The 22,956-nt window shown below is 47.6% G+C and overlaps 1 protein-coding gene across 3 annotated transcripts in view; it reads left to right on the top strand.

Annotated features, from left to right (window-relative positions):
- The first annotated feature begins 4,946 nt into the window (after positions 1–4,946).
- SEZ6L (seizure related 6 homolog like) overlaps positions 4,947–22,956 on the top strand; it is a 162,869-nt gene continuing 144,859 nt past the window's right edge. For all 3 annotated transcript variants that reach the window (XM_066370631.1, XM_066370629.1, XM_066370628.1), the window contains exon 1: positions 4,947–5,244. In XM_066370631.1, coding sequence (XP_066226728.1) covers positions 5,151–5,244 — 94 coding nt within the window. In that variant the 5' untranslated portion in view covers positions 4,947–5,150. The remainder of the gene's footprint in view (positions 5,245–22,956) is intronic.

Here is a 22,956-nt window from a genome sequence, read left to right as displayed (position 1 = left end):
ACCATTCATAATGCCAACCGCGTATATAAATATACCCAGTATCTTTAATTGATATTTTTTGGTCATTTTTGAGACCCAAAGACACAAACCCAGGAAAATCTCCCAGCTGAGCTTGCAGGCACTTGACCCTGGGGTCCCATCAGATCCCGTGTGCCCGTCCCCGCCTTTCGGCCCCCTTGGCGTTTCTGACAGTGTACTGCTCTTCCTTCTCACCTGGCCAGGCAAGCCTCTGCAGAATGCAGATCTGTTGGGCCAGCTCGCTTTGTATTCTGTAAACTTTCAATTTGAAAATAAAGGCATTGTCTCCCTGTCAGATGTTGGCTGTGCTTGGGTATTTCTCAAGAGCCAGGGCAGGTGGTATAGACAGATTGAGCATTTCCAAGGAAACCAAAGAGGCATAATTGCTTCTTTCCAGGTAATATCACCATGCTGGATGGGCGGTGGCTTTGTCGCTTTGTCAAAGTTGATCATTCCCTTGTTAGCATCTGGCCAGAGTGACATGAGGCCTCAGGCTTCCTGCACAGGTCTGCACCGCTCAGGTGTGTCTGCAAGTTCTGAAGACCAGGTTGAAAACAAACAATAAGATGATGGTTAAATGCTCCGCCTGCCCTTCAAAGACCCAGGGTGGATTTCTCCCGGGCTACCCTACTGCTGGGACATTAAAACAAAACAAACTTTCTCCTTCTATTTTGAGATGTCTCCTTTTATATTTCATTTTTATTCCAAGACAAAAGATAGGTTTCTCTCTCTCTCTTTTCCCAGCAATATAAACCTTCCTGGCACCAGCTGTTCCAGGGAGAGAAACACGATGCTGGCTTTGGGTAGGGCGGGAGGATGAATAAAATTGCAGCTTCCAACATTGTACGTTGATGGATAGAGACCGTAATTACCGAGTATGGACTTCCTGGCGAACTCAAAATCAAGTCCTGGTTAATTATGTCCTGTGTAGACAGAGAATGGCATCATGTGACAATGGCTAACATTTATTGCCACAACCCTGTTTCCGCCCCAGAGGCTTGTGCTTGCGGGGCCGTCTGCTGAGCTTGTTCTCCACCCTATTCTCCACCATGGTTTCCTCCATCTCGCCTTTCATGTCTCTAGTTATTTTTATTTTTTAATTTTCATTTGTGTTTAAATGTTTTCTGGTGTGAGAGGCCATCTCTGATCATTCAGAGAAAACTTGCCTCCTTTACTCTGAAATCATCCCTTTTTATCTTCCTCAGAGAACCTAAAGCTCTCTGAAATTCTTATTGATAAAAGGGTGGTTTACATATCTCTCTCCTCTGAAAGTAAGTTCCAGAGAGCAAGGACTTTTCCTTGTTCATCTGTGTGTCTCCAGTGCCTGGAACAGTGCCTGGCACATTACAGGTGCTCAATAAATAGTTGTAAAAGGATGGATGAATGGATGGATTAATGAATAGATGTTTGGATGGATAGACAAACAGACGGATGGAGAGTTTACCGTATGTTCCGTACACTATCCTAAATGCTTATAACAATTGTCTCATTTAATCTAAATGATAGCCCTTTCTTAAAAACAGTTTCAGAGAGGTTAAGTCACTTGTTTAAGGTCACACTGCTGTTAGGGGAGAAAGGATTCAAAATGAAGTCTCTCGGGTTTCAAAGTCCGCCTGCAACCATTCTGCTCTGCTGCTTCCCCAGACATAGACCATTAATCTTGGAAAGGGTTTGGGCACTCGTGTTATCAGACTTCACTAGACTGTCAGGTCTAGAGAGCAAGAGATAGAGCCTGCTGCGTCCCCAGCACCTGGCACGGAATTTGGCAACTAGTAGCCGCTTGGTAAGTAGTAGGCTCTCAAACAATATTTGTAGATGGGTGGCACAGAGGATGACTGGGTAGGTGGGTGGTTGAGTGGATGGATGGATGGATGGATGGATGGATGGATGGATGGATGGATGGGGAAACAGTCCTAGAGAGCCTGGTGACAGCAAGTCAGCAGAGGAGGGACCAGAACTGAGGACTCCTATCCCAGTGTTCTCTCTCTCACAACACCACACTTCTAAAAATGAAATTCAGTGTTTTTCCTCCGGAATGAACTGCGCTAAATGCTAGTTCATCAGCTCATGGGATCCTCTTTATAACCCTATGAAATAAGTGCTATTGTATCCCCTCATGCCACAGGGATATTACCTATTTGTGTCATTCACCCTACATGAGAAGTGATATTTTTGTCCCTGCTCCTCAGAAGAGGAAAATCGGGCTCAGAAAGGTTGAATAACTTGCCCTTTTACCCAGTAGGAAGAGCTTAGGCCGGGATCTTATGCTTTGTCTCCACTGGACCAATTTTAACTGCACAAGAGCTCCTGATCAAGTGGCAACCTATAAAGGAGACAGAGTTGTGGACACACATCACCTTCTCTGCAGAGAAGCTGGGCGTTTCTCCCATGGTGCTGTGGGTAACAGAAGGCCAGCCAGATACCGGAATCCAGGCCAAGGTGCCCTGTGGTAATAGAGAGAGTGCAAGCCTGGACAAAAGGCAAACCAAGTGCCTTTTCCTCTTTGAACCTCAGTTTCTTCATCTGTAATAAGTATCAAAATTGGGATGGGGAAAGATTTTCATCTGCAAGCTGCTCTGGTCCCTTCCAGAATTCTGTTCCTATCATGGGACTTCCTCTTGAAACAAACAAACAAACAAAACAAACTTCTTGGTACTGCTCCTAGAGACTCCCCTTAACATCCCCACCATCACAATTTCAGATTGCCAGGTCTGTCTCCTGTCTCCTCATGACTTTTCTCTGTGCCGTATTTCAGCAGACAGGTAGAAGAAAGTAACCCCTGCCCATGTATTCAGTGGGTTAACAGTGTACGGTGTTACTTCTTCCATGTAAGATACGGGCCTGCAAGCAGTGATCTTCTAGAAGCTCAATGCCCTTAACAAAAGAAGTGACTCTGATGTGGCCTCCTGGTAACAAGGAAGTGCTGAAGCACCAGGGAACAGCCAGCCACCAAATGATAGAATAGGGACAGCCATGAAATCCTGAGGAGCAGTGTGTTGAGGTAAAAATGGGTTTTGGCTTTGGACCCAGACTTGACATTGAACCTGCTTTGGTCCCACCACTACTGGCCAAGTGACCTCAGCCAGTTGTAACCCTCTCCATGGCTCACAGGGACACAACAGCATCTCTTGTCAATATCACTATGACATTGACACGAGCAGCTGTGCACTAAGTGGACAGGGTAGATGCACCGGATAAACAGTCGGTAGATGCACCTGGTGAACAGTCGCTGTTCATGGCTTTTGGGTCTGACTGTGGAGCTGGCCTCCTTGTTATTCTCTCACTCACTTGCTCCCTCTCCCTTTTCCTCCACCTCCCTTGCAATTTACCTTTCATTCAACAAGTATTAGTGAGTGTTATTGTGTACCTACAGCGTATCAGCCATGTGCAGCCCTGCGCGCTGATGAGGAAGGCAATCAAGGCCACTCCATACAGAGCTCCCAGCCTGGTACAACAAAGCAAGGGGGCTGCATTTTCCCCAGAGGAGAGCTAAGCTCTCATGCACCCCTTGCCTCGGCCCCTCCTTCTATAAACCAACTGGCTTTACTGCCAGGAATGGAAACTTCTTAGAGCCAAGGAGTGGGTTTTCTTGGGGGTTCTCTGTTCCCCAGAACCTAGTGCAAACCTGGACCTGGAGTGAGTACCCTGAAAGACAGCACTGAATAAATAGGTGAATGAGGAAGCCTGGGTGGGGGTGGGGAGGTCTTTTGATACCCTGGGCCAGAGTGCTTCCTCTCCTCCCTTGTCCTCCTCCACCCAGTACTCACCTCCTCCACCCATTCTTTATAGGGACTCCCAGCTCCGCCACTCTGCTAGAGACACACTCCTCCTGCTGATGCTGCAACCTTCTTTCCATCTGCTCCCTCGGCCTGCTCAGGCTGCGGTGTAGAGAGTGAGGCAAGGTGGAGCTGGGGGAGGGAGAGGGAGAGCTTCTAACTGGGGGTGGGGAGACCTGGGGAGCTGGACGGGTTTGCAAAGTAGTCATCACAGTCAGTCTCCTAGCTTGTCCCCATCTAGCCCTTGGCTGATACCTGTCCCCAAGCATCTGCCTGTCTCCCTCACCTACTGTACCCCAGCACCACCTCCATTTGCAGGGCAGAGAGGAGTTGCTGAGAATCCGGGCTGGGCACCAGCACGGCAGATGAGGGTGGGCCTTGAACTCCAGCTCAGGTGGGAGAATGGGGTGTCGCAGAGGCCAGGGGCCTAACTGAGAGGAAGCCTTGGCTGGCTCTGGTGACCTATTGACAGTGAGGACTTCTAAAAGATGACACTCAGGTTAGGACAAAGATAAATTTTATCTTACAGTCCATCTTTGTTTGGATTTGGGGGGTGGGGAGGATAAGCAGCCCTTTAATTGGATACACAATTTTGTTGCCATTTGTATTGTTCTAGGAAGGTTGACGCTCTTGTGAGAGCTCTAAAGTTGGAGACTCTAGGTTATGAGGACTCTCCACTTCAGAAACAAGGGAGGGCTGGCTGGTTGGGGCTCGGAGGGGCCTGGGAGGGCTGAGAAACAGCCCAGAGAACTGGCTGGGCTCGGGATCCATCAGGAAGGCTGAGCGATGGTAAGCTCCGGGCTGCTCACTGGCTGAACGATGCGCTGGGTGCTGAGGCCTTCGTCTCGCCGTCCGGGAAATGGTCAGGACGCTCTCCAGCCTCGCCAGCCCGCGCAGGGCTGCTGCGAGCAGACGCCGAGAGGCAGCGCTTGGCCCCAGCACGCAGAGGAGATGGGCATTAAACTTTGCAAGGCTGACGGGCCGGCGGCCAGAGGAGAAGGCGGGCACCCAGGGCGCGGCGGCCCCTCTCGCTCGCTGCCCGCCCGCCCCCTCCCGCCCTCCCCGCACTCGCTCGGCTCAGACTCGGCCCCAGCCCCCTCCCCCCTCCCGCGCGTTGCTCGCTCGCTCGCCGGCTCCTCCTCACTCGCCCGCCCGCGCCCAGCGCAGCTCAGCCAGAGCGATCGCGGGGCTGAGCGCGCGTCCGCCGGGGGCTCCAGCGGCTGCCCTGGCCCGCGGCCCCCTCCCTCGCTCCCGCCTGCGCTGCCTCGCTCGCTGCCTCCTTCCCGCCCTTCTTGCCCGGCTCCCGCGCTGTCCGCCTGCCCCGCAGCCCGCGGCTCCGCGCCCCGGGCAGCCACGATGCTAGCGGCCCGGCGGCCAGCCCCGGGACTCGGCGGGATCTCGCTGCTCCTCGCCCTGCTCCTGGGGAGCCCCACGGCCGCTCTGGCGCGAGGTAAGAGCCCGGAGGAGCGGGGCGGGGGCGGGGGCAAAGTTGCAGCGAGTGTGGGGTGGCCGAGGGTCGTGGCTGACCCGGGCCGCTCACACACCACCCGCCGGGAGGGGCGGCGGGGGTGGCTGCCTAAATTCCGGGCTAAGAACCGCGTCCCCTTGGCCCGGCTGCTGGGGGTGTGGATGGAGGTAGGGATGTGTCTGAAGGACTCCGGCACTTCCCTGCTTCGGTTGCGGGCTCTCTTTCGGTCTTCCTGGCTGTGGGGCTGACCCCCTTTTGCAGCCCCAAAGAATCTCCTTCGAGTGGGGTAGCCTCCAAACCCCGGGTTCCGGAGCTCTGTGCAACCGCACCCGAGGCTGGGTGCCAGATAATTCTCACCCTTTCTGGGAGAGGACGAGAAGGGGGCGGCTGACCCGCCTTGCAACTAAGGACTAGACTCAAAAAACGCGTCTTGACGGGGGGTTGTCACAGGGTAGCTCCCTCCCACTCTAAGATCCCTTGCCTCCTTGTGGTTCATTTCAGGCTGCCCCCGGGACCCGGTTTTAGGTCCAATCTCAACCAAGTGTCTGGAAGCCGAACTTGGGTGTGGCTTTTGCCTGGAGGCCAGTTGAGGGGGCTCAGGGTTCTCAGAACTTGGCCAGGGAGGGGTGACGTGGGATGGGGGAGAGATGTTAGGTCACAGCCAGGAACCTGACAGGACTCACCACTTCTTCCTTTCCCCTGACAGCCAACGTCTTTAAATACTATTATGAATTGGGAAGGGGGGTGCTAGTTTCACCCACCACCACGTGCTTGTGGGTCGAGAAGGGGGATCTACGTTTAGTGGAGGATGGGACTCTTCCCAGACCTGGAACCACACCCTCTTCTCCACCGCGCTGAGGTCCCTAGAAAAAGTTGGGGAGGGGCTTTGATATGGAGAGAGGAGTACAGTGCCTAACACACCCCACGCTAACCCCATGAGCTTGGAGGGTTTGATCAGGTCACTAGGAGATCCAAGAATGGAGGGGAGCGCTGGAAGACCACCCTGTCTTGCCTCCTGAAAGGTCCAACTCCCTTTCCCAGAAATGCGCCTCTCACGTGGGAAAAAGCAAGCAGTTACAGGGTCTGCCCAGGCTGAAGACAAGCAGAGAGCGCTCGCTCTACCTGCTCTCTCGTTTGAACTGAACCATCTTGCCCCGGAGTTGGGGGACAGGCAGTGTCCCTTCTCCCCCGGGAGCTCTGGACCCCTGGCACTCACACCTGCTTTCAGCACCAAAGGCCGCGGACAGCTCTTAGCTCCCTGGGGCCTAGCTCTGGGTCCCTTTCTCTTCAACTCTTCCCCAAGGCCTGGAGTGCCCTCCACAGCATAAATCAGGCATTTTATCCCCCACCCTCTTCCCTATAAACGTGGAGGCCGGACTGCAGAGCGAAGGAAATAATAATTCATCACATTTTGTTTAACAAAGCATATCATTAAAGCACCCCCCCCACCACACACACACACACACACACACACACACACACACACACAGACTTATGAGGCAATTATATTCACAATTTACACCAGGTCTGGACAGTTTCTCTGGAAAGGATAGGAAAAGGGAATTGACTTAAATAAATTGTTTCTACCATAGCATGCTCTTTCTTAATTAGCTGTCTCTTTCCAACAGTGGCTTGGTGGCCTTGAACAGAGTCTAGATCTCCTTCCCTTATCCCAATATACCCCCTCCCCCCTGAACCTGTGTTGTGACTAACACTCACAAAAGAACCTAATGCTAGCCAGTGGCTTGCTGGCTTTTCTAAGGTGACTCTACCTCCGAGGACCACACTCTTCAGTACGCCTCCCTCCAGGGAAAAAGTGTCTTCATGGCACAGACTAAATTGTTGTCCAAGACAAGGATTTCATATCCTGCATCCTTCGCTACCTTCAGACACACAATGTGTGTTTGCTCATTTTTAAGACACCTTGTATTGTTTTTCTAAATCCACACTATGGCTAGCCAGCATATATTTTTAATTAACTTCAGGCCACCGCCAAATTAAAGTCAACCGATGTACTACTTCAGAAGGCTCATTAATAACCATGTTGTTCTGACTCTGAAACTCTGAGTCATCAGGAGGGAGTGAGGGGAGCCAGCGAGCACTGCCAAATTCTGAGGGTGCACTTGGAAACAATTGACCTTCCACAATAAATTTATTTTTAACAGGGAGCCCAACTTCCACTAACGTCAGATGTAGAACCATGCCTCTGATTCTGTGTTGTGTGTCCTTCTGTTTGCGGTGCCTAAAGGGAATTTGTAAATACTTGAAAGGGACTTGTTGCTACATTCTCATGCAGGTCACGTGACTCTCTGGGCCATTTTTTTGCTGTAAGGCATGAATAAGTATAAAGTGTAACTTGTTTTTGAAGAGGCTTCTTATTGTCTGAGATATGCACATGGGGAATAATTGTAGCTCCGTGCTAAGACTGCAGAGCCTGAGTGTAATTTCTTTTCTTTTTCTCTTGAATTAATAAAGCAAATTGAATAGTGCTCAATGCGACTCAGATTTGCTGCTTCCTCTAGTCCCTAATGTGGTGTTGTTGTTAGATTCACTTAAAGACCGTTTTCATTATGGATTGGCATTCTTTGCCACAGAGTTTTGGCCACTCCTGCCAGGTCCCAACCGATCCATGCTTGAAGGATTCTTCGCGTGTTCACGTGGCCAGGTCAGACATTATAAAAACAATGTTGTATTCCTTTCTTCTCACTTCCAAGGCAAAAAAAAAGTGGCTTGTCCTCTAGTTTTGCTCAAAGTTCATTCCTGCCATTCAGAAAGCTATTTAAAAGGGCTTAATTTACTGGTCCTCATATTTGGTCCACAATTTCTGCAATACACCAGTAGTGCAGACCTCCACTAGGGGCGCTCAAAGCTCCAGTTGGTGATTGAGGGCAGAAGAGGCAAACTCTGACCTTTGGAGCCACCCAGATGTGTGCCATGCCAAAGGTCAGCAGAAAGGCACTCTCATCAGCTTGGAGGTGGCTTCGCCTCCCTCTTTCTGCTTACCGTCTCTCTTTCCACTTACTACAATTGATTCCTATTTCCCAGAGGGAAATTATGGATGACATGGCATTTGCAATAAAAAAAAAAGAGGAAGAAATGGTGGAAAGAGGGCAGGAAGATGCTTCAGAAAAAGCATGCTGGAATACAGAGTCCGACTGCCCTTTTTTATACCAGTTTGTGGTTCCTTCACAGGGACATATCACAAACACTGGAGAGGCTGTAGCAAAGCTGTTCTGGGGAGTTTGGTTGAGCTGGGTACTAGAATTAGATTTATAGGGTTCTGGTAAAGAACCCTTCTGGTTTTGGAATCTCGGTCCAGGTCCAGCTTCCCTGTTTATGAATGTGTGACCTTCTGAAGGACTCTCTTCTCTGAGCCTTCCTTTCACCATCTGTGGAATGGGGCTTGGGGTGGGGAACTGATGGTCCCCGCCTGGAAGGAAGGTTGTAATGATTATGTACCTAGAGAACTGTGATGAGGTCCCTGTGCCAGTGAGGGCAGCCTAGCATGAGAGAGCTGCAGGTGAGCCACCAGCATTCATGATGCGTGATGTGCGCTTGGGAGGGAGATATCAGAGTGCTGTGGGCTCCCACAGGTGAGTGTGTTCAATTCTGGCCAGAGGTAAGTCAGTGAAGGACTCTGAGTGGGTAGCATTTGAGCTGACCCTGAAGGGATGTGACAGGGACCAGCAGAGGTGAGATTGCTACAGTGGGGTAGGGTGGATCCCCAAGAAGGCTTCCCTTTCGGAACACATCACACACACGTGGAATTGCAAAGAGGGGAACAGGAGTGAGTGGGAGGGGAAGGCAGGTGGGTACACATGCCCACGTGTGAAGCAGATCATCAGACCTGCCTGTGCTCCTTGCACCCCCTGGACCGCATGAGCTCAGAGCTGGAACAAAGGCCAGTGAGCCGCGGTGTTCTCTCTTGTCCACTAGAGGTTGTGATGACACCGAAGGAATCCTCTCCGAAGACAGCCAGGCCCAGCTGCTGAGTACAGAAGGCAGTGCACAGCCCTGGGTAAACACCACTTACTAGATCTGCATATTTGCATAATCCTCTGGTTACTACAGATGCTCGGAGGTGGCCCTTTGGTGGTGTTGAAGGCAGGAGGTGGGGAAGAACAGGACTGTTTTTAGGGGAAGGTAAAGGGATGGTGAGTTCCCAGGAAGTCAGTGAACCCTGTCATGTAATATACACTTGACCCTTGAACAACATAGGGGTTATGGGCACCGACATTCCCACCCTCCCCCCAGCCATCAAAAATCCAAGCATAACTTTTGACTCCTCCCAAACTTAATTGCTGAGAGTCCATTGATAACTGATAACATAAACTGTCAATTAACACACGTTCTGTGTGTTATATGTGTTATCTACTGTATTCTTCCAATAAAGTAAGTTATAGAAAAGAAAGTGTTATTAAGAACATCATAAGGAAGAGAACACACAGTACTGCACAGATTTATTGAAGAAATCCATGTAAAAGTGGATCTGCACAGATCAGACTTCAGGGAGGGAGGTGCTGGTATGAAGGTTGGAGACTCCAAACACCCCCAGGTGTTTCTTTCTGGGCTTGTTATGCGAGCATGACAAAATATAGCACTGTCGTTTGCCATTTAGTGGTGCCCACTCTGTGCCAGAGGACTGTCCGTGTGCTTATGTCACATTCACTCTTTGATCCTCAGCCAGCCTAACAGCTGATATCACTAACCAGATAGAACAGGTGAGAGAGCGGAGTCTTAGAAAGGCACTCACTCAAGGTGTCCTGGGTCATCAGTGATGGAGTCAGAATTCAAACCCAAGACTGCTGGATTGCAAAGTCCAAGCTTAGTCTAGATTCTAGGGCATGAGCATGTAGGTATCCCATGGCAATGGCCAAATGGAGAGCTGATCAAGCTTAAAAATCCAGGTGGTATGACTGGACTTCTGGAGGGCAATGTTTTTTCTCTCCCAGGGGCAAATGACAGGTGTCTCAGGTCAGCTCACCACAAGGAAGAACAGTTCATCCCAACCTTTCATACCCACTCTGATGGCTTCGGGGAGAAGTGTCCTTCTTGTCTGACTCATGCTGTTTCTTCAGCCTATGTTGTCAGCCTAGGAGGTTATGTAGCTGAGGTAGTCCAGAGAAGATTAAATCCCCAGCTGGCTGATTTTAGTAGCATGATCTTGATCTATGCGCTTTAGTTCTCTGAACCTACTGTGGCCTTATATGCAGAATGGAAGAGTCATGTCTTCCTTGCAAGATTGCTAAGGTTAGTCAGTGTGTGTAGATATGTGTAGCCCATAGCAAACAGTAAAAAATGTGTCATTATTGCTACTATTATTCATCTGGTGAACTTCTATTCATCCTTCAAAACCCAGTCCCTAATTGTCTTTTTATGTGAGAACTTCCCTTGCTTCTTTCCTCTCTATACCAGTTATATATGATTCCATGGGTCCCCCATCACAATTCATCCCTCTTTATGGGTAACTTGTGCAGTGAAAAAACATGAGTTACCAGTTATATGCCTCCCTCCCACTAGACAATGAACTCGTTGAAAATCTTCGCTGAACCTTACTCATTCACATCTTTCTTTGATCTAACCCAGCATTTAAGTGCCCAAACCATTTGTAAAACTATGTTAAATTACCTTTCACTTTGATCTTAGTTATGAGGAGGTTTAATTAGAATCTGAAGATCAGAATTTATTTTTTTTAATTTTTATTTATTGATTTGAGAGAGGGGAGGGCATTGATTTGTTGTTCCACTTATTTATGTATTCCTTGGTTGATGCTTGTATGTGCCCTGACTGGGAATAAAACCCACAACCTTGGCATATTGGGATGATGCTCTCCCAATTGAGCTACCCAGCCAGAGCCAAGATCTGAATTGAATTTCCAGCTCTTTCTCCTACATCTTTGTGGTCTTAGGCAGCCTGCATGAGCCCCAGTTCCTCATCTGAAAATTGGAAGTAATAATAGTGTTGCCATGAGGAAAAGCACTGAGATAACGAATGTGAACTCACTAAGGAAGTCTACAGGAAGGACAAGGAGAAAGAAGCATTAGGTGAAGGAGGAGATAAATACGCTTTGTGAAGAGAAGAAAACCACCTTTGTGCAAACACAGAGCTGTAAGACCGGCCGTGTAATGGGTCCTTGCTGAAGTCATCTTTCTTTGCAAAGGGAATAGTGGCTGTTTACCCTGTGGCTTAACTCATTCTAAAATAGAAACTTTCTGGGCACAACCAAGTTGTAGAATCTGCCTTCTCTCGGGTCCCTGGCAGCTATAGACACAGCAAATGCACAGCCGAAAACTGGGAAAATTATAGCAAAGGGAATAAAAACCCACGCTTTAGAGTCAGAACGACCCGAGTTTAAATCTGTTGCTTTCTGTTAGATGTGTGACCTTGGACAAGCCTCTCTGTCTCCTGGACCTGGGTGGTGGATCTCACAGAGGGGTGATGATCTATACTCTGTCCACTTTCCAGGGGTCATGTAACTGGGGTGAGGCCCTTTGTATAGACAGGCTTTACAAAAAAGAATTTAACAACGTACACTTCCTAGCATCTGTCGTATTAATCAGATTGTAGCAGTTCTTCAGGGTCCTTACCTGCCTCAGTCCTCTCCCTGGTATTGTCATATTCTTGAGGAAAGAGACCCAAAGACAGGAAAGGACTTACTTACTCAAGGTCCTGTCACAGTGAATGGCAGAGCCAGGACTCGAACCTCAAACTCTTATCTGCTGACTTTCATTCTAACGAGACTTCTTCCCTCTTTGAAGAAGAGTGGAATCCCAGATTTCCACAGGGATTTCTGTATGTTCTGAGACCTACCGAGATGGGGCAACAAAAGCCTTAAGGCAGGAGTCCCCAAACTACGGCCTGCTGGCCGCAATGCGGCCCCCTGAGGCCATTTATCCAGCCCCCACTGCACTTCTGGAAGGGGCACCTCTTTCATTGGTGGTCAGTGAGAGGAGCACTGTATTTGGCAGCCCTCCAATGGTCTGAGGGACAATGAACTGGCCCCCTGTATAAAAAGTTTGGAGACCCCTGCTAAGGGCATCTGTCTCCATTAAACCAATGGCACCCAATTACCCAAATCAGGTCTGTGCGTCACGTGGCCATGGCAGAATGGCTACATAAAAGGAGCTTCAGTAGAAACTGAAATCAGGCCGTAGCTCCCTCCCCTGCTGACTTGGCACCTGACTCTGAGGCACCAGTGGATCAGCTTGCACCTGGGAATGGTGCCATCCAAGCAGATGGCTCAAGTCAAGCAAACAAGAGTAAACCATGGAGGCTCGAGGAGGTGTAGGTCCCAGGCCAGGTGCCCCTCCTGTGCTTCCTTGCTCTCACTGTGGGTCGTGGAGAGTGGCTGATTGAGAGGTCCAGCAGGAGCACAGGGTGTGAGAGCCAGGGAAGGATCACAGGAGGCATCGATGATGTGCTCGGGGCAGCCTTGGGCAGTAGTAGCTGGACACCAGTGATGATGCAAGGGTTGGAGGTTAAATTTAGAGCCAGGTGGGTGGATAGAGTCTCGTATATGGGATCTGGAGCTTGGGACAAGTCTTACAGGGAAGTGGGCCTGTGAGTCACTGTTTCCTTGTCCAGTCTCACCCCTTGCCAGTTTGGAGGTGGACACGTGCCAAAGCTTAGCATCATAAATCGGTGAGTTTGGGATGGTGAGATGGAACATTGGCCCAGGACCAAGAGCCCAGCTGGGCATGGCAGTGTAGCTTAATAAAGAATACAGACGCTGGAATCAGAGAGATATCTGTTCCAACCTAAGTGTGTGATCTCAAACAAGTCACTGTACTGTAAGATGATGGTGGTGGAGGGTGATGACGATGAGGGTGATGACTCATTGTTATTGTTGTTGTTTCTCTGAGCTGATTTTCCGATTCTCAGATCACTGCTGGCTTCCAAGAGAGGAGCCATTATTTCTTTTGGTTGTATAGAACAAAGACACACTTGGGATAGTTCAAGAATAAAAGGCTTACTCAAAGAGTACCCTGAATATTGAGTGAAGGATGCTCCACAGAATGGCTCCTCTCTTTATTTCCGTTTCATGGCATCTATTTCTCTGTCATCAGTTGCTTCTGGCTCCCTCTCCATCGCCTGCCTTCTTCTGCTCAGTCACTGTAGATCTCCCTCATTAGCTCCACGTGAGCCACCATGGCTTCTCCGGGTCAGACTCTGCATGTGGACTGTCTTACATGGTAGCCACTGGTCACATGTGACTATGCAGTTTTGAATCTGAATTACCAAAATTAAATATAATTAGAATTAGAGTTCTTCAGTGCCACTAACCACATTTCCAGTACTCAGTTGCCATGTGTGGCTGGTGGCTGCAATGGGAAAGCACAGAGAGAGGACATTTCCACATGGACACAGCACTGCTCTGGATGATGGCAGTCCAGACAAAGGTCCTAACACTCAGCTGCTCCCTAGTTCACATTCCAAAGGGGAACATGGAGTATCCTGCTCAGGTAATAGGTTGGCTGTTCCTGCTTAACCCAATCATCTGTGGCTGCTGGGGTGAGCATGCCATAGGGCATGACACAGGGTCACTCAGGCCCGTGCTTTGGGTTGAGTAATCACCGCTAATGACATTGCATATACTTGCTCTGCTGACCTTGGTAGTTGCCTCCTCAACCCTTTTAATTTGCTAGGCTGTGGCTCTGGAACTCTTCTGCCAGTCCATCCATATTCATCAAGGTGCCTCCCGATAAACATATCTAAGGAAGCTGAGAAGAATCACAATGTGTCATAACTGTTGACTTTGTCTCCCTTCCTCACAGCACAGTGAGATTCATGGGGTCAAGGGCTGACTCTTATTTTCTCGCTATTCTAAGCTGTCTTCTTGAATGGATGAGTAAATGAATGGATGCATACATGAATGAATGAATGAATGAATGAATGAGATGCATTCTGTGGCCACAAATGACTCGAATTTGGTAGGGCGTATAGGACACAAAAGCATTTGCAGAAGATGCACGATCTTTATGTCAGTTGGGTAAACTTGACTTAGGAAAAAATAACTTAGGGGAAACAGGATGTGCTTTTTCAAACTGCGGTTCTAGGCACAGTTTTAGTATTACTGTGTATGGTATGATGTTGAGATTTTTCCAAAGCTTCATTATTACAGAGATGGAGAGGAGGTGTTTAAAAGAAGGTGCTCCGCTTGCCGAGAGCAATGGATTCGGCAGTGGATTAGGACTGAGACAGGCCTGATCGTGGGTCCCGACTCAGCCCTTTGTGTTCTGTATGATGCTGGAGGAGGTCACCCAGTCAGCTCAAGCCCCAGTGTCCATCTGCAAAATGAGGATACAGTGCTTCCTCTGCCTTGCTCCCCAGGGTGGAGGGTAAGGATGCCTGGGCCACCTCCCTGCACAACTCCAGGGGGAGCTATTTATACTGCAGTGTACATAAATGGTCCCCCCTGAAGCTAAACAGGGCACAGCCTATGCAGCTATCAGTGGCAGCCCTGGACAGGGATGTGTACCGCTCAACCGTAACATGATTAATAAAGGGATTGGGGAGAGCTCCCTCACCTTCTCATTCCCTGAAGTCTTCTGATCCGACCTCCACCCCCAGACACCCCCCCCCCTTAAAGCAGGTTTACCAAGTTGTAAAGTTAATTTGGGTTAACCACCTCGGAAATTAATGCAAAATATGTGGAATCAGGCCTAGTTTTCCGGGGCTTCAGGAAGGGAAATTTGCCTAATTTATGGCATAAATAAAAAATGATGTGCTGAGGCTAATTTGCATACTTTGACTTCAGTTGGGGTTCAAAACAGCATTTGGTTGTTGCCGCTGTCTTTAAGGAAAGCCTTTGACCTCGCTGGTTAATCCAAAGGCATAAGTTTCGGTGAGTTACTTAACCTCTCAAGGCCTCGAGTCTTTCACCTGTGACATGAGAAGGATCAATGGACCCACATCATAGGGCTGGAGTGAGGCGTATAGTCGACCGATCTTGTAAAACTCACAGAATAGTGGGTGCATAGTAGGAGCTCAATAATTTTAGTGACGTATATAACGTAGGGTAAAACATATCTTTATCATTCATTAAACATATATCTAGTTCTGCACTTGCTATCCTAGGGAAGTCAAAAGGGTGCAGTATCACTGTGTACCCAGCCCAGGACCTAAGCCGGTACTAGCACATAGCAGGTGTCCAGTCATGGGATGCGTGAACGATTGGGTCATCATCACCATCAATCGCTTTCCCACGGATGCAGGTATTTGAAAGCCTTTCTCCCCTTCTAGACTCTGACGTCCTCCAAGGCAGGGAAGATGTCCCGTTTGGTTCCCAATCCCCACTGCTTAACAGTACCTCTAACAGAAGCTCAATAAATGCAGAGTTGTTGGATGAATGAATGCTGAGATGTGATTATTTTTAATCGGTTGCTTGTTTTTAATTTAATGGTTGTCTTCCTCACAGACTAAGAACTCCTCATGTCTGTGTCCCGACATCTAGCTCAAAGCAAGGCACATGGGGTAATCAGCAGGTACCCATTGGTGCCTGGCTATGGCCAAGAGCTCAGAATTTAGGGTCACAGAGACCTGAGTCTGAATCCCAGCTTTATCACTTACTCACTGCATAACCTCGGGCAAGTTGTATGCGCTTTATGGAAGAAGTATGGGCAGAGAAAATGATTGTACTTTTCTCATCTCGTGATAGGAGATGCAAATAAGGAATTTTCCATCAAGATCTTAGCACAGTACCTAACACAAATTAGATACTCCATATAGATGCTACTGTGAATAAATGAATGAATGACCTTTCCCAAGAGTCTTGATAGAGGCAGAGGGACTTGGTGTATAATAACCAGCTGGAGCAGAATTCACAATTGCTTGGAGCCCCGCAGATAAAATGTTCTGTGGGAGTTTGGAGAGGAGTATTGATTTTACAGCCACCACATTTAAAAGCCACTTCCCAATCTCAGGTATTTTATTATCTTGGTTTGTGAAATTGAGGTTCTAAGAAGAAGGTAGGGGTCTGGGTGGGTGAGTCCATCACTCACTGGCTGGTGTTTTATGACCAAGGTTTATCTTGGACCAGCCACAAAACCCCAGATCAGGAACCATGTGGGCATGGCCTAGTCCTCCGTGAGCCTTTTGCAGGAGCTTCCAGACAGACATCTTGCCTGTCTGTCTCTCTACTATGCTCCTCCTCTGCTTTGAAAGACAGTAGACCCCTGGAAAAGCTGAGAAGGAAACAAACTCTTTTAAATGCATGAGACTCCTTCTGCTGTGGCTTCATTTATAGAATTTCAATTATTAGTAGAACTGCAAAGGTGACTATTATAGCCATTTGATTAGAGATAAGGAAGTTGAGGTTCACATGGATCAACAGTGGTAGGTTAGGATTCATTCATTTATTTATATTCATTCATTCATTCATTCATTCATTCATTCAATAGTCACTTTCTCTTCCTTCAAGAACTTTTACTCTGTTCTAGGAGCTAGAAATAGATAAATAAAACTTATCCTTGCCCTCCAAGAATTTAATATCTAACTATTCTTCCAACTTGGGTATGACTCAAAAATGCAAATTCTTTCTTCTGTCCTCTCCCTCTCTTTCTCATGTTTCCCTGATGACTTCCAAGCAGGGGGCAGCTTTCTCCAAGGGCCCAGGGCTGGGAGTGGTGAATTCCCAGGGCTGCTGTCTGTAGTCCTGGTTGATATCTACACAAAGCAGACTGGTTTGGTCTCACCTACCCTCATTCCTAAAAAGAAAAAAAAAATAGGTGATGCTATTTAACAGCCCAAATAAATGTATCACTTTAAAGGAACCTTCAATAACCACCCCAGAGCTCACAGGGGCAGACAAAAGAACAGCAACAGGGCCTGCTGAAAGCAACATTACTGGCTTCCTTTACCACCACAATATGTTGGCATTCCATTCTCTTGTGCTCATGAGAAAATACATCCTGTGCAGCATTGCAGAGGATTATATAGATGCACCTGAATGTGTGTATCTACATAATTAATCTACCTACTCTTTCCATAAAGCATAAACCTGGACAATCGGTTAATGAGGTTTGGCCAAAAACAAATTATTTTTTTTCGGTCCTGGGATAGTTTTATTCAAGTAGTCATAAAAATAACCATTTACTTGCACATAGCTTGTGACAGAGTATACCCATTACTGTATATTAGATTGTCACAAACCACTTGGAGGGGCTGGTGATATGGAAAATTAGTCCAATTTTTCAGATGAGGAAACTGACGGTCAGAGGGACTACATGATGAAACAATCCCATGGCCTTGGTTTTTCTTGCCATTGATATTTTTTTGAAAAGTATTGGCCCATTGTTTTGTAGACTCATCCTCAATTTGGGCATATACAATTTGAATTCTTTTTTCCTCCCATTGATTTGAGAGAGAGAAAGAAGCATCAACTCATTGTTCCACTTAGTTGTTCCGTTTAGTTGTGCACTCATTGCTGGCTTCTTGTATGTGCCCTGACCAGGGATTGAACCCCCGACCTTAGCATGCCAGGATGATGCTCTATCCACTGAACCACCCGGCCAGGGCCTACACTTTAAATTCTTACAAAATGGCACTGTGCCATCTGTACTGGTCTGTAACTTGCTTTTCTCCTCCTTGGGCCTTTTATTCTGTGATTGGAACATGACTTAGAATTTTCCCAGTTAGACTCTCTCCCCTGACTCCCCTCCCCACCCCAGTAGCAGGACCCTGTCCCCCTTCTAAGATCCATTCCCAGATGCCACTCCTCCCCTCCCGCCTCTCCCATGCTTCTATGGCCCTAGGCTGGCACCCCTGCTATAGTAACAAGGCTGAGCTTGTCTTAAGTTTTTGTTGATGCAGCTGTCTTTCCCACTGGGCTTGGGAAATTTACTGATTCCACCACAGACAGCAAATATTTAATGAGTGTCTACTGTGCAGGCTCTGCTCCAGGCACAGGGACAAAAACCAACAGGGCCAGCCCTCAAGGAACTTACACTCTGTGATCTCTCATTCAGTCACCCATTTGCCACACTCATTCATTTAACAAATATTCACTAATGGACCATGGGCTGGGCTGTTTGCCTGCAGCACGTGGATCTCTCAGTAGTTGCATCATGGGGCAGAAAAAGCGGCCCACCCTTGCAATGAAAGGGAAAAGGTTAAACTGTGCATCTGAGAGTTCCCAAAGGACTGCGGATGTTCTCATAGGCACTGTGTACTTGAAAGAGTTAAACAGAGAGCCGGGACCCTGGGAGCAGCTCTGACCTCAAAGGGAAGCAACTGAGTAAGGATTTCTCACACTGCCTATGAGGACTCAGCCAGACCCAAGCACCTGGTCTGACCTCATATGACTCTTGGCATGGACGAGCAGGAAGATCATTAGACTGAGACTCAGAGATCTGCATTCTGGAGGTGACACAGCTGTTGAAGATGTGCTGTGTGACCTTGGGCTTATCTCTGTCCCTCTCTGGGTCTCAGCTTCTGCATCTCTACATGTAGTGGCTTGTGCTGAATCAGCAGTTTCTAACATGGGCTGTGAGTTAAAATGGCATGGGGAGCTTTTAAAGACACAGAAGCTCAGGGTACACCCTTACCTACAGCCTAGAAAGCTCCACCCATGCCAACCCAGGATTTCTGATGCTTCAATAAACAGTGCCTTGACTATTTGACCCCTAAAGCATGATCTTTTATGATTCCTTTGTTCCTGAAAATCATGCTTACCATTTCCATGCCTGGCAGATGCTGAGCCCTTTACTCACATGATTTCATTTAAGCCACACATGTAATAGGCCAATGGGGTAGAGACAAGTACCCCCATTTTACAGCAGTATAAACTGAGGCCTGGTGAGATTCAATGCCTTGCTCAAGGTCACACAGCTCTAGTAAAACCCAGAGCTACGTTTTGTGAGTCTGCGTGACTTGAAAATTTAGTTCACTTCCTCTCTGTGATATGGACGGGGGTGGAATCATTATGTCCCCAACCTGGGGACAGTCCAGATCTCCTGGCACTTCTCTTTCTTGAAAATCTAGTTAACTCTTCTTTTTCCTCTCAAATTGTAAGAGAAATTTTATTTAGAAAGTCAGAGATAGAAAAGGTGAGCCAGCTGGGCTGCGTGGGCTCAGGAAGCAAGTTACAGAAGCAGAAGGGCTCTTGGAGCTTAGGAAATAGAAAGGCAGAGAGAATGATGTGGGGGAAGGAGAGAGGGAGAGGTGCAGGTGGGTGTGCCCCAGAGAGAATTTACAGCCCTGGGGAAAGGAGGGGGTGGGGAAAGGGGTGGGTGTGCTCAAGCCAGAGCATGCCTCAAGTGAACTCTTTTTTTTTTTTTAATTTATTCATTTTTAGAAAGGAGAGAGAGAGAAGGGGGGAGGAGCAGGAAGCATCAACTCCCATATGTGCCTTGACCAGGCAAGCCTAGGGTTTCGAACTGGCGACCTTAGAGTGTTTCCAGGTCAACGCTTTATCTACTGCGCCACCACAGGTCAGGCCTGAACTCTTTTAATGAGCCAAATAAATAGGCCCATGTGAAGTGTGTGTGATGGACCACACACAGCTCCCTGTGTACGGGGCACAGGCTGGCCATGCATCAGGACAGCCCCATCTGACATGACCAATGGCTGCTCTCAGTCAGCCTCTATTCTGCTCCTATGCTTTCAAGGGAGAGTCTGAACCAGGGATGTGTTAGCCTCAGGTTCCAATTCTCAGCTTGGCTAAGGATTAGTCACCAAAGTTTGGGGCATTTGGAGACCTAACAAAAAGCCACTGTGGCGAGAGTATAAAGAACAGAGATGGAAGTGGACACAATGAAGTCAGGAGGTGGCTGGGCCAGATCCTATAGGGCGGGGAGGCTGTCAGAAGGGGGTGAGTCCATTCTCAGGTGCTTAGAAGCCACAGCAGGTGGGGAAGTGGCCTGTTCTGGTTTGATAATGATGACTGTAAAGTAGATTAGAGGAGGGATTATTTAGGAGGCCCTGGCAGACAGGCCTTGAAGGTATCAATCCCATCCCCTCACCTCTCCCCATGAGACAGGCTCACCTGTCTCCTACCTTCCAGCTAACGTCTGGAACCAGTGAATTCCATTTTCCCAGCTCCTGGCACAGTCTCTCCCCAACTACGTGGATGGGAAGTCTATGCTGGGAGTCTGCTTCAAAGTCCATTTTCTTCCTTTGACCCTTCAGCTATATTTAAAACCTCCAACGTATCCATTGACTTGCCCTCTCAAATCTGGCCTGGTGCTTTGAAAGACTTTCTTTGTCAAACCTGTTGTGGCTAGAACACAGAGGAAGCAGCAGAGAGGTGAGGTCAAGAATATAAATTTGAAAAAAGGATGATTAAATCCACCCTTCCCATCCTCCCAAACTCTGATCAGACTTGTACCAAATGGATCTTATATATATTATTACCACCGACTCTTGGCTTAATGTAAGCCCGACATTGCTGGGTAAATTAAATGACATTTATAATACAGCTTAACTATAAAAATGTGCTTGTGGCAGAAATTAGACATACCAAGCCTTCTCCAGCAAAAGACATTTTTACAAATGCATGAGCACCTGAACCAATTTGGAGGCTCTGTCATTTTGATTTAGAGCCGGGGAAGTGGGCTGACCCTGAATGAGGAGAAACAATTATCTGGATGAGAAAGATTTTAAATTCTGGTTCTCATCACTAACCTGCCTTAGACTCAAAAGCATTATGGAGAGGTTTCTTCCTCACCTGCATAACCCATACATCCCATGTGCCTTCCAAATGCTCTTTCTTCCAGGCAGTCTTCCCGGTCCCTCTAAGATGCTGGGTTAGGGAAATACCACTGGAGCCCTGATTTTCAGTTTGTTTCAGTTAGTTATTGCTGCATAACAAACTACCCCCAAAACTTAGTGGCTTAAAATAACAAACATCTATTCATTATCTCACATGATTCTGTGGTTTGTCTGTGCTCAGCCTGGAGGTTCTTCTGGTCCGTGTGGTGCTATATTAGGCTGGAAGGGCCAAGGGGCTTGTCTGCATGTCTGACAGGTTAATTGAATGTCTTATTACCTATGACATGTCCATCTGACTTGAGCTTGATGCTGGGAGAAGCCCAAGTCATATGGGACTAGTCATATCACAGCTAGATTCTAAGAGGGGGTGTTCCAAGAGCCAAGGCAAAAGATGGAGGTCTTTTAAGGGCCAGCTTCAGAAGTTGCACATTGCGTTCTGTTGGTTAAAACTGGTCACAAGGCCAGCTTCGATTCAAGGGGGCAGGGAGGAATAGACCCTGCTCTTGATGGGGGTGAAAGGCATGGCCAAGACTTGGCAACCAACTATAATCTCCCTCTCTCTTGTTCTGATTCATGCTCTAGAATGTATTGTGCTATTACCATGTGCTTGGTAGCTGCTATGTTAAGTACTCATCACTCTGTACTCAGTTGTTAGTTTAGGCCTGTTTCTCCTTGTGCAAGGGGACCCTTGTCTAATTCATTTCTGGGAAAAAGAGGTGCTACCAGTTCAGGTTAGATAAAGAGGCCACAGTCCTGTGTGGTCATTCTTAACCCAGGAAATTGTTGTGAAATGTTGCAGGAACCTAAGAACCAACATTATTTTCTTTTATAGTAGCAGCAGTAATAATAATAGCAACAGTCAAAATGGTGATTAATAGGAGTAAGTCTTAACAATAGTGCAATTCCTACTGCTCTTGTACTAATAACTGTACTGCTGAATTTGGCCATTTAGAAGTATTTTTATGTCTGTTATCTTCCTGCTATTCAACAATCTGGTGAAATTCCCCAGGAGGATTTGTATTATAATCTAAAGTTTATACATGAGGAAACTAAGCCTGAGGAGGGATGAAAAGCTCATCATTGGTTGATCATAATGGATACCATTTATTGAAGACCTACTATGTGCCTGGCAATTTACATCCACAATTTAATTTCCTTCTTATAGTGATGGTGTTAGGCACACACCGCGTTCTTATCGCGTTATACAAATGGGGAAACTGAGGCTCAGAGAGGTACAGTCCTTCACTTGTCAGTTTTAGGGCTGGGATTTGCTTCTGGATCAGCCTAACTCCTGAGTCAACAACTCTACCCACAAGGCTGCCCTGGATTCCTCTTGGATCTCGTTTTTCTAATCCCTTCGAGCTGAGCTGACGCATGGAAAGTAGTGTGCAATATCAGAATGAGGCATTCCTCTATGAATAACTTCTGCGGGCTTTAAAGCCTACCCTATGCAGCACTTTTGACTTCGGAAGCTTTCATTCTTCACCTGCTCTTAATTCTTTGTGGCTTCCACATAGCTGAGGCTACCAGGAAGTGACTCTCCAGATAAGCAAGTTGTCGTATGCATAAAGTTGCATGAAGTCTTTGAGATGTGTAGAGAAAGTTAATTCTCGCTGGGATTAAGTCACTTTGCAGCCATAAGTGAAGCACTTAATGGGAGAAAACATCTATTGTTCAGTATCTGTGATAATACCCATCAGCCTGGCCTTTTTGCAGTTAGTTCCTGAAAGGTAGGCTAGTGCAGGGTTGAGCATGCTGACTTGAAGTCAGGTCACCTGGGTTCAGATCTCATCTCTGCCATATCAACTATGAAATCTCAGGCAAGCTATTGAACTTCTTTATGCCTCAGTTTCCTCATCTTTAAAAGAGATTGATACCAGTACATATTCACAGGGTTGTGGAGAAGATTAAGGAGGCTAATTGATGTACTGTATTATCAGACTTCGTTCGTGGGCTCATCTTTGAACTAATCACTGGGGTGGAGCA

The sequence above is a fragment of the Saccopteryx leptura genome, chromosome 2 (genome assembly GCF_036850995.1).
Source record: "Saccopteryx leptura isolate mSacLep1 chromosome 2, mSacLep1_pri_phased_curated, whole genome shotgun sequence".
Lineage (NCBI taxonomy): Eukaryota > Metazoa > Chordata > Mammalia > Chiroptera > Emballonuridae > Saccopteryx > Saccopteryx leptura.
The sequence above is the reverse complement of the archived record's forward strand: the minus strand, read 5'-3'. Positions and strand labels throughout refer to the sequence as shown.